At 41.2% G+C, this 12,452-nt stretch overlaps 1 protein-coding gene across 2 annotated transcripts in view; it reads left to right on the top strand.

Moving 5' to 3' along the window:
* SMARCC1 (SWI/SNF related, matrix associated, actin dependent regulator of chromatin subfamily c member 1) overlaps window positions 1-12,452 on the top strand; it is a 151,779-nt gene that overhangs the window by 41,351 nt on the left and 97,976 nt on the right. For both annotated transcript variants that reach the window (XM_065586693.1, XM_065586694.1), the window contains 3 exons: window positions 172-297; window positions 1,063-1,181; window positions 7,576-7,700. In XM_065586693.1, coding sequence (XP_065442765.1) covers window positions 172-297; window positions 1,063-1,181; window positions 7,576-7,700 — 370 coding nt within the window. The remainder of the gene's footprint in view (window positions 1-171; window positions 298-1,062; window positions 1,182-7,575; window positions 7,701-12,452) is intronic.

Consider the following 12,452-nt stretch of genomic DNA (forward strand, 5'->3'; position numbering starts at 1 on the left):
AATGCTTTCCAAAACCTCCAACTTTGATAACCAAATTATAGTACTCCCTTTTCTTAAAATCTTACTGGATTGGTCATGGAGGCTTGTGTTCAAGTGTAAAGCTAGTGCAGAAACCTTGGCATTAGTGGGAGTCTATTTACTGACATCAATATTTGTTGGATTTGCTGTTAGGTTCATGCCAAATGGATTCTGGACACAGATATATTCAATGAATGGATGAATGAAGAGGATTATGAGGTGGATGAGAACAAGAAGCCAGTGAGTTTTCGCCAGAGAATCTCTATGAAGAATGAAGAGGTATGGTATTTCTCTGTTGGTGGATGACTTGTTGATTTAGCAGTGTTAATTATGTTCTTTACTGCCATGTAAGTCAGATTTCTTGGGAATCAAAGCTACTAAATTAGGTGCTAGTTTCTCAGGAGCTATTGGTAACAAGGTCACATGTAAATGCATGTGTATCGCACCCTTCTGGAAAATGGATGCACTTGGTGTTTCCCTTTGACACAGCAGGGTGTGTCTTTCCCCCCCAAAAAAATACAAGTGTGGGGGCCTACTTTGCTTTTTCTTTTCCTCCCACAAACTTAAATTGGGGCTAACTTGATACAGAAGCAATTTAAGATCTTAATTTCCAAATTTCTTTGGCCTGAAGTACATGTTGAGACCACTAACCCACACTTGTCACTATAACTGGGGAAAACACTGAAAACATTAGCTATTCCTAGAAGTTACTCAGAGTTCAAGGTTAAATGCCAAACATTCCCCATTGTGAGTGGTCTCAGTGCTTCAAACAAGTCCAAAGGTTTGTATTTGGACCCTGCTGTGTTTTAAAAGCCCGTTTCTGTGGCAGACAGCCATGCCAGCAGTTAAAGGTTAATTGTAGAAATGGTACAGGCCACTTTTCACATTGCGATGTGGGTATTCTGGAGCTGAACTTGGTTGCTGCTGCAGTGTTGTTGTTTTAGCACCCTGGGTGCAGGGTGGTATTAGGAGAGGTCTGCAGTCTACTTAGTTTCAATGAGCTGTGGTAATTGATACTCACTGACAACTTCGCTTCTCTAACAGCCTGTCCGTAGCCCTGAGAGAAGAGACAGGAAAGCAGCAGCGAGTACCAGGAAAAGAAAGCATTCACCTTCTCCTCCCCCCACTCCCGTGGAATCGAGGAAAAAGACTGGAAAGAAAGGGTGAGTGTCAGGATCAGACAACCAAAGATGAACTTTGCTCAGGCTGAAACTGGAGCAGAGAGAGCTCTTGAAACAAGTCACTTTCCTCCATAGGTCCCCCCACATGAGACTGTTAACGTAACCATGTGTTTGCAATTGGAATGTATGAATTTTTAATGCTGTACATTGAATTTCTTTGATCACCCAAGGGAAATGTGTTGCCTGCAGATGGAGCAAAGTCTGGTGCAGTCATTTATTCTAAACCTAATGAGAACTCCACCATTGAGAGGCAGATATCATTAACAGTCAGACTTCGGATTTGTCCATATTAGAAAAGTATTCCCGGTGTTCCTAGATTGATCTGATTACACTAGTGCAAATCCCTCATGTACATAGATGCACTTATAAAGGTTTAAACTTTGCTTACATCATTTTACTTTACACTTGTAAATTACTGAATTAAACTGAACCAATTTAAGTTGTTTAATGTTCAAAAAATTTTAAATGTCTACAATGAGGAGTTTGCACCTGGATAACTAGAGAGAATTTTTAATCCAGTTAGCTACACTGGTACAACTTTCCTAATGCAGACCAGCCCTCGATGATTATTAGTTACCTGCAAATGGTTTTTATTGTATTTTTGCCCTTCTATGTTGCTTTGATCTATGAAGAAGGCCTGAAAGGGTTTTTACAAGGTAAAGAACGTAAGAGCGGCCATCCTGTATCAGACCAAAGGTCCATTTAGCTCAGTATCCTGGCTTCCGACAGTGGCCAATGCCAGATGCCCCAGAGGGAATGAACAGAACAGGGAATCATCAAGTGATCCATCCCCTGTCGCCCATTCCCAGCTTCTGGCAAACAGAAGATAGGGACACCATTCCTGCCCATCCTGGCTAATAGTCATTGATGGACCTATCCTCCATGAAATTACCTACTTCTTTTTTGAACTAGGAAATTTGAACCAAGTCCTGTTATAATCTTAGCCTTGACAACATCCTCTGGCAAAGAGTTCCACAGACTGACTGCATTGTGTGAAAAAATATTTTCTTTTGTTTGCTTTAAGCCTGCTGCCAATTAATTAACCCCTAGGTCTTCTGTTATGAGAAGGAGTAAATAACACTTCCTTATTTACTTTCTCCACATGGTCATGATTTTATACATCTCTATCATATCCCCCCTTAGTTGTCTCTTTTCCAAGCTGAAGAGTACCAGTCTTATTAATCTCTCCTCATATGGAAGCCATTCCATACCCCTAATCATTTTTGTTGCTCTTTCCTGAACCTTTTTCAATTCCAATATATCTTTTCTGAGATGGGGCGACCACATCTGCACTCAGTATTCAAGATGTGGGCGTACCGTGGATTTATATAGAGGCAATATGATATTTTCTGTCGTATTATCTATCTCTTTCTTAATGGTTCCCAACATTCTGTTTGCTTTTTTGACTGCCGCTGCACATTGAGTGGATGTTTTCAGAGAACTATCCACAATGACTCCAAGATCTCTTTCTTGAGTGGTAACAGCTAGTTCAGAACCTTTTGTTTTATATGTATAGTTGGGATTATGTTTTCCAATGTGCATTACTTTGCACTAATCAACATTGATTTTCATGTGCCATTTTGTTTCCCCATCATTCAGTTTTGAGAGATCCTTCTGTAGCTCTTCGCAGTCTGCCTGGGACTTAACTATCTTGAGTAGTTTTGCATCATCTGCAAATTTTGCCACCTTACTGTTTACCCCTTTTTCCAGATCATTTATGAATATATTGTCTAGGACTAGTCCCAGTACAGACCCCTGGGGGACATCTCTATTTACCTCTCTCCATTCTGAAAACTGGCCATTTATTCCTACACTTTGTTTCCTGAAAATCTAAGTACCCTCAAGGGTGAAAGTAACTTGAAGGACTTACCGGTACGTCAGAGTCCTGAGCAGGGCCGTGGCCTTTTGATATTTAAAGGCCCTGGGGCTCCGGCTGTGGCTGGGAGCCCCAGGGCCTTTAAATCACCCCGGAGCTACCAGCTGCAGAGGCAGCTGGGAGCCCCAGGGCTCAGGGGCGAAATAAAGGGCCCGGGGCTCCGGGCCCTTTAAATCACCGCGGGAGCCCTGCTGCCGCTACCCCGGGGCGGAAGGGCTCCCGCAGTGATTTAAAGGGCCCAGAGCTCCGGCCGCTATGGGGAGCACCGGGCCCTTTAAAGCGCCGCTTTGGTTCCAGCAGCCGGGCTTGGGCAGGGATTTAAAGGGCCCGGTGCTCCTGCCACTGCGGGGAGGCCTGGGCCCTTTAAAGCGCCGCCTGAGCCCTATCGCCGCCGGGGCTCCGACAGCCGGCTCGGGCGGAGATTTAAAAGGCCCGGAGCTCTGGCCACTGCGTGGAGCCCTGGGCCCTTTAAAGCACCTCCTGAGCCCGGCTGCCGGAGCTCTGCCAGTGATTTAAAGGGCCCGGGTCTCCCTGCTGCGGCTGGAGCCCGGGGCCCTTTAAATCACCACCGGAGAAGCCAGTCCAGTCTGGCACGGCGTACCAGCTTACTTTCACCTTTTGAGTACACTATATCCACTGGACCCCCCCTTGTCCACATGCTTGTTGACCCCCCCTCAAATAATTCTAGTAGATTGGTGAGGCATTATTTCCCTTTACAAAAACCACGTTGACTCTTTCCCAACAAATTATGTTCATCTATGTGTCTGACAATTTTGTTTTTACTGTAGTTTCAACCAGTTTGCCCAGTACTGAAGTCAGGCTTACTGGCCTGTAATTGCCGGGATCACCTCTGGAGCCTTATTTAAAAATTGGTGTTACATTAGCCATCCTCCAGTCATTTGGTACAGAAGCTGATTTAAATGATAGGTTACAAACTACAGTTAGTAGTTCTGCAATTTCACATTTGGGTTCCTTCAGAACTCTCGGGTGAATACCATCTGGTTCAGGTGACTTATTACTGTTTAGTTTATCAATTTGTTCCAAAACCTCCTCTAATGACACCTCAGTCTAGGACAGTTCCTCACATTTGTCACCTAAAATGAATGGCTCAGGTTTGGGAATCTCCCTCACATCCTCAACCATGAAGACCAATGCAAAGAATTGATTTAATTTCTCTGTAATGGCTTTATCATCCTTGAGTGCTCCTTTAGCATCTCGATCATCTAGTGGCCCCACTGATTGTTTAGCAAGCTTCCTGCTTCTGATGCACTAAAACTTTTTTTTTGCTATTACTTTTTGAGTCTTTGGCTAGCTGTTCTTCAAATTCTTTTTTGGCCTTCCTAATTGTATTTTTACACTTGACTTGCCAAAGTTTATGCTCCTTTCTATTTTCCTCACTAGGATTTAACTTCCACTTTTTAAAGGATGCCTCTTGCTGCTTCTTTTACTTTATTGTTTGGCCACAGTGGCACTTTTTTTGGTTCTCTTACTATGTTTTTAATTTGGGGGATACATTTAAGATGAGCCTCTATTATGGTGTCTTTAAAAAGTTTCCATGCAGCTTTCAGGGATTTCACTTTTGGCACTGCACCTTTTAATTTCTCTATAACTAACTCCCTCATTTTTGTGTAGTCACGCTTTACGAAATTTAATGCTACAGTGTTGGACTGCTGTGGTGTTTTCCCCACCAAAGGGATGTTAAAATTAATTTAGGGCTGTCAAGTGATTAAAAAAAATTAATTGCGATTAATCACACGATTAATCACGTTGTTAAACAATAATAGAATACCATTTATTTAAATATTTTTGGATGTTTTCTACATTTTCAAATATATTGATTTCACTTGCACCACTGAATACAAAGTGTACAGTTCTCACTTTATATTTATTTTTATTACTATTCCTTTTGTATTTTACAGTGCAAATATTTGTATTTTTCAATTCACCTCATACAAGTACTGTAATCTCTTTATCATGAAAGTTGAACTTACAAATGTAGATTTATGTACAAAAAATAACTGCATTCAAAAATAAAACAATGTAAAACTTTAGAGCCTACAAGTTCACTCAGTCCTACTTCTTGTTCAGCCAGTCGCTCAGACAAACAAGTTTATTTACATGTGCAGGAGATAATGCTGCCTGCTTCTTGTTCACAATGTCACCTGAAAGTGAGAACAGGAGTTCGCATGGCACTGTTGCAGCCGGTGTCGCAAGATATTTATTTGCCAGATGTGCTAAAGATTCATATGTCCCTTCATGCTTCATCCACCATTCCAGAGGACACGCATCCATGCTGATGACAGGTTCTGCTCAATAACAATCCAAAGTAGTACGGACAGACGCATATTCATTTTCATAATCTGAGTCAGATGCCACCAGCAGAAGGTTGGGTTTCTTTTTTGGTTGTTTGGGTTCTGTAGTTTCCGCATTGGAATGTTGCTCTTTTAAGACTTCTGAAAGCATGCTCCACACCTCATCCCTCTCAGTTTGGAAGGCACTTCAGATTCTTAAACCTTGGGTCGAGTGCTGTAGTTATCTTTAGAAATCTCCCATTGGTACCTTCTTTTGCATTTTGTGAAATATGCAGGGAAAGTGTTCTTAAAATGAACAACATGTGCTGGATCATCATCCGAGACTGCTATAACATGAAATATGGCAGAATGTTCGTAAAACAGAGCAGGGGACATACAGTTCTCCCCCAAGGAGTTCAGTCACAAATTTAAATAATGCATTATTTTTTTAACGAGCGTCATCAGTATGGAAGCATGTCCTCTGGAATGGTGGCCAAAGCATGAATGGGCATACGAATGTTTAGCATATCTGGCATATAAATACTTTGCAATGCTGGCTTTAAAAGTGCCCTGCAAATGCCTGTTCTCACTTTCTGGTGACATAGTAAATAAGAAGAGGGCAGCATTATCTCCTGTAAATGTAAATAAACTCATTTGTCTTAACGATTGACTGAACAAGAAGTAGGACTGAGTGAACTTGTAGGCGCTGAAGTTTTACGTTGTTTTGTTTTTGAGTGTAGTTATGTAACACAAAAATCTACATTTGTAAATTGCACTTTCATGACAGATTGCACTACAGTACTTGTTTGAGGTGAATTGAAAAATACTGTTTCTTTTGTTTATCATTTTTACAGTGCAAATATTTGTAATAAAAAATAATATACACTTTGATTTCAATTACAGCACAGAATGCAATATATATTAAAAAGTAGAAAAAACATCCAAAATATTTAATAAACTTCAATTTGTATTCTATTGTTTAACAGCGCAATAAAAACTGCGATTAATTGCGATTAACTTTTTAAATTGCGATTAATTTTTTTGAGTTAATTGCGTGAGTTAACTGCAATTAATCAACAGCCCTAATTTAATTATATTATGTTTACTATTACCAAGCGATCCAGCTATATTCACCTCTTGGACCAGATCCTGTGCTCCACTTAGGACTAAATCAAGAATTGCCTCTCCTCTGGTGAGGCAATTCCAGGACTAACTGCTCCAAGAAGCAGTCGTTTAAGGTGTCAAGAAACTTTATCTCTTCAGTTGTCTAAAAGTCTTGAGTTGTGTGGTTTGGATTTTGTTTCGGTTTTTCTGTTAATTGCATTAGATGGTCAGGTCTCATTTAACCTAAAACTCTGAATAGTGAAATGTCAGGAACCAAGAGATTTAAAGTTTGGCAACTTAGAGGGGGTAGGATTGGTAGTTGACTTTTTAAACTTTTTTGTGTTTTTGTTTTTTGGCTGCTCCTATTTAGCTTTAATGACTAATGAAAATTTTGGACAAAAACATTTGTTATACATTTAACCCCCCGAGCTGAGGTATAAGAGCTCACACTGCTCTGAGAACCCCAAGATGTCCTCTGACAAAACCAGAAGAAATGAGACTTATATTCCATATCCAATTTTAAAAAAAATATTTGTAGATCCTTTTTAAGCATTTTCATATTTAACATCTTTGGTTTGGGACAGCAAATTGTTAATTACATGACTGTATAGTAACATCTTCTGCAAACTTCATAGCCTGGTGCAGAATTTAAAAAGATGTGTATAAATGGGTCACTAGCCTCTCTAATCTTACTAAAACAAGGGCCACAAATGTGCTATTTTTAGCACCTCAAATTATCTGAAATGCAGCTGTTATATCAACATGGCAAGGCAACACTGCATAAGAAAAGGAATTAAGAAGACTATCCATTTGAAACTGTGGGAGAAATTTAAATGGACAGAGTCCAATTTTCTGAGCTGGAATTTGGTCAGGACACAGGAGTTACACCATAACCCCCTACTAGGATGTTACTTTAATATTGACTTGAGAAGGCTACTATCTCCTAAGCCACCAAGACCACTTCCTGCAGCACCTAGGTGTTTCCATAGAGGTATCATCCTGACCCAACGCTCTTAACTTGAGAGGTTTTGTGGGATCATCACAAATATGGTACAGCTACAGCTTCAAGTTATCACTTGCAGAGAATTTGTCTTATCTGTTTTAGACAAGCAGGACTGTATGGGAAAAGGCGAGGTCAGAAAGAAGAGGATGAGCAAGAAGATCTTACCAAGGACATGGAGGACCCAACACCTGTACCGAACATAGAAGAAGTGGTACTTCCCAAAAATGGTAACGTATTCACACACAAGATGTTAGCTGCACTGGGTTTTGTGAATGGTAGACCACTAAATGAACAGCAGACACTATATTTTCACTGTATATTTTAGCCAAATCTTTGAGATACTATCTCTATAAGTAGCCTTCCTTTTGGATTGTGTGGCCATGTGGTTTTATTTAGACAAGGCTTTGGAATGTGGCACTCTTTTGAAACTGGGATTACCCCTTTTATCGCAGTTTTTTTTCTTGAAATAAGTTTATGAACATTCAGTTAAGATAAGTGAATAACAAGCTAAATATTAAAGATTGTTCTTGCCCTGTGTATTCGAGTTAGGTTGTTTGCATCTAAAAATCTACATCAAGAGCAAAGAGATTATAACTGATGTGTCCAAAGTAACACATCAAGGTGGTAGACCCAGGAATAAAACCAAGCAGTGTTGATTCCCAACTTCCTGCTCCAAACCTTTGAAAACAATGTTTCTCATTACAATATACATTGGGTGAAAAGTAAAGCAGAAATATACTGCATCCTCCTAACATTATCCTTACAGCAAAGCATGCTGGGTGTTCATCTTTGTTTGAGTTTAACATCGTTTGGAGCCAAGGTACAACAGACTTTATCAATAATGAATATTCATAATTGTTTTATGGGCAGTAGAAGTATAGTATTCATGGCACTAAACGAAGCACATTCTCCAGAATGTGTAAGAATAAAAGGCTGTGGCAGTACTTCAGCCCTGAGAAGAAGGCAAATCAGCTTTTATTAGACACAAACAGGAGATCTGTTGTTCTATGAGACTGCACAGGATCATCTGACCTCTTTTGGACTGCATGCATGTGACCAACAAAGCAAACGGTCAGTCTGACATGATAGATGTACAAAATCCAGGCACATGAATCTCACTTCTACATTAATGGCTGTAAACTCCTTTTCGCTATCCATGATAGAGGAGCTCCAGGGACAGCTATATTTGGGAAATGTGTGAAAGAGAAAGCCCATGCTTTTGTTGCTTAATCTTCATATTCTGCATCTTGAATGTTCAACATTCCAGGATGGGATACCAAAAAGTGTGTGAATAAAGCTACTTAAGTCAGCCCCAAATGCAAGATTTTTCATCATTATTTTGGGCCTGACCTTTAATTTTCTGCCATCCTTCCTCTTACCTTGACCATCACAAGTTGTCATTGTGGTACCCTATCAGATGGACTTCAAATTTGATTACTTTTTTCTCTCTGCATTGGTCAGTCAAAAATGTGGTTGATTATAAAATGGGGTTGGATATAAACATTAATGTAGTATATGATTCAGAGTAGGAGGATAGTGAAAATTGAACATTGGGGTGAAGAACTCTCAAGCATAAACTGTTTATTATTCAATTTGTATTGCAGTAACACCTGGAAGCCCCAACTGAAATTAGGGCTCCATTTTGCTAAGTGTTGTACGTACATACACACAGTAAGACAGTCCTTGCCACAAAGAACTTACAAAGTAAATAGACAAGACAAAGGTTTGGAGAAGAAGTAGAGGCTTAGAAATCAGCCTCTGTACCAGATGACTGGAAGGTATCTAATGTAACGCTGACTTGCAGGCTGGTGAGCCTAAATGCAGTACTGGGCAAACTGGTAGAAACTATAGCAAAGAACAGAATTATCAGGCACATGGTTAAACACGATTTACTGGGGAAGAGTCAACACTGCTTTTGTAAAAGGAAGTTATGCCTCACCAATCTATCAGAATTCTTTGATGGAATCAACAAGCTTGTGAATAAGCGTGATCTAATTGATAAAATGTTCTTGGATTTTCGGAAAGCCTTTGAACATGGTGCCTTACCAAAGGCTCTTAAGCAAACGAAGTAGCCATGAGATAAGAGGGAAGGTCATCTCATGGATCAGTAAGTGGTTGAAAGATAGGAAGTACAGGGAGGGATAAATAGCCAATTTTCAGAACAGAGAGAGGTCAGTAGCAAGGTCCCCCCCAAGGATCTGTACTGGGAACACAAGCTGAGAGTGGATGATAGGATGGATCACTCAATGATTGCCTGTTCGGTTCATTACTTCTGAAGCACCTGGCATCAGCCACTGTTGGAAGACAGGATACTGAGCTAGATGGACGATTAGTCTGTCCCGACCCAGTATGGCCGTTCTTGTGTGCTGTTCAACATATTGTGACAAAGTTCCTCCTCTGCCTTGGTGGGTCCTGTGCTTATTGGCGGATTTGCTCACCTCAGAGATTCATGGCAGCCCTCAGTTTGGCCATTTTTGCTAGTGGCTCAAACCTGCCATTCACTCAGCTAACCTCATCACTGGCCAGCATGGGGAAAGGGAGGAGAACAATCCCCACAGTCTCTGCTGACCCACCTAGTGGGTTGGGGGACAGGCCAGGGACCTTCCCCTCTGGTGGGACCCACAGTCCAGGTCAGCTCCTCTTGTATCAAATAGGGAGTTGGAGGAATGGGGGGAACCCGGGCCCGCCCTCTACTCCGGGTTCCAGCCCAGGGCCCTGTGGATCGCAGCTGTCCACAGTGTTTCCTGTAACAGCTGCGTAGTAGCTACAACTCCCTGGGCTACTTCCCCAAGGCCTCCTCCCAACACCTTCTTTGTCCTCACTGCAGGACTTCCTCCTGTTGACACTTGTACTCCTCAGTCCTCCAGCAGTATGCCTTCTCACTCTCAGCTCCTTGTGCGCCTCTGGCTCCTTGCACACGCCTCACTAACTGAAGTGAGGTCCTTTATAAACCAGGTGCCCTGATTAGCCTGCCTGTCCTAATTGATTCTAGTAGCTTCTTAATTGATTCCAGGTATCCTAATTAGCCTGCCAGACATAATTGGTTCCAGCAACTTCTTGATTGTTCTGGAACAGCCCATTATCTTGCTCAGGGAAAAGGGACCTGCTTAATCTGGGGCTAATATATGTACCTTCTATCACTCTCCTGTAGCCCTCTGGCCTGACCCTGTCACAATATTCATAAATGATCTGGAAAAGGGGGTAAACAATGGGGTGGCAAAAATGGCAGACAGTACAAAATTACTCAAGATAGTTAAGTCCAAAACTGACAGCAAAGAGTTACAAAGGGGTTCCACCAAACTGGTTGACTAAACAGCAAAATAACAGATGAAATTCAATGTTAAGTGCAAAGTAATGCACAAAGGAAAAAAGAATCCCAACTATATGTACAGAATGATAAGGTCTAAGTTAGCCGTTACCACCCAAGGAAGAGATCTTGGAGGCATTGTGGATAGTTTCCTGAAAATGTCCGGTCAGTGTGCAGCAACAATCAAAAAAAGCTAACAGTGTTGGGAACCGTTAAAATAGAAGAAACACAAAATATAATGCCAATATATAAATCCATGGTATGCCTGCACCTTGAATACTGCGTGCAGTTCTGATTGCCCCATCTCAAAAAAGGTGTTTTAGAATTGGTGAAGGTACAGAGAAAGTTAACACAGATGATCAAAGGTATGGAACAACTTCCATATGAGGAGAGGCTAAAAAGATTAGGGCTGCTCAACGTAGAAAAGAGATGACTAAAGGTCTATAAATTATGAATGTTATGGAAAAAGTGAATAGCGAAGTTTTATTGACCCTGCTTAGAGTGATTACACATGTCCTTCCCATTTCAACTGTGTGTGCAGCTGGTGTACTGGTTTTTTTGCACCAATCAGGCAACATATTTACCAACTTTCATCCCTAAACTTTGTACTCATAAACATGAGGAGAGACTCAATACTTCAGATGTTAGGAGAGCATTAATGTTTTACTTGGACAGAACTAAACCATTTAGATCATCCTTGCAATTGTTCGTGACAGTTGCAGACCGAATGGAAGGACCTTCTGATCTCTTCTCAAAGAATTTTGTTGTGGATCTCCTCTTCTATACATTTGTGCTATGACATGGCCAGTCTAACACCACCAAGTAGGGTACTAGTTCTTTCAACCAGATCTCTCTCAGCCTCTGCAACCTTTCTAGTCCGTATGCTTGTCCTGGACATTTGTGGAGCTGCAATTTGGTTTTTAGTGCACACTTTTGCCTCTCATTATACCATTTTGCAACAGTTTAGAGATGATGCTAGCTATGGATGTGTAGTCCTTCAGTTGTTGTTCAGGTAAACTCTGATCCCACCTCTCAGTTGAACTATTTCTGTGGTACCTGAGGCATAATGGACTTGTGCAGATCACTCAAAGAAGAAAAAATGGTTACTCACTTGTTCTGTAACTCTTGTTCTTTAAGATGTCTCACATTCCGTGACCCACCCTTCTTCCTTTCTTACTGAAGATTTCCCAGTAAGAAAGAACTGAGGGGATTCAGGGCTGGCTCTGCCCTTTATATCCTCACACAGCAACATAAGGCAGCAGAGGGTGACTGCACCAGTGCACTGGGTGTGCGCACACCTGAAGTAGAATGGGCATGTGGAATACATCTCAAAGAACAACCATTACAAATCCAGTTTTAAATACGAGAAAGTACTTTTTCACACTGTGGATAACTAACTTGTGGAACTCATTGCTATGAAATGTTGTGATGGCCGAAGTATAACTGCGTTAAAAAAAGAAATGGATAAATTCATGGAGGATAGGTCCATCAATGGCTATTATCCAAGATGGTCAAGGATGGTACCCCGTGCTTGGGGCAACCCTAAATCTCTCATGATCAGAAGCCAGGAGTGGAAGATGGGTAGATCTACTCTATAATTGCCCTCTTCTGTACACTCCACTGAAGCTCTGGTACGGACCACTGTTGGAGATAGGATACTGGGCAAGATGGA

The sequence above is a fragment of the Chrysemys picta genome, chromosome 2 (assembly GCF_011386835.1).
Source record: "Chrysemys picta bellii isolate R12L10 chromosome 2, ASM1138683v2, whole genome shotgun sequence".
Lineage (NCBI taxonomy): Eukaryota > Metazoa > Chordata > Testudines > Emydidae > Chrysemys > Chrysemys picta.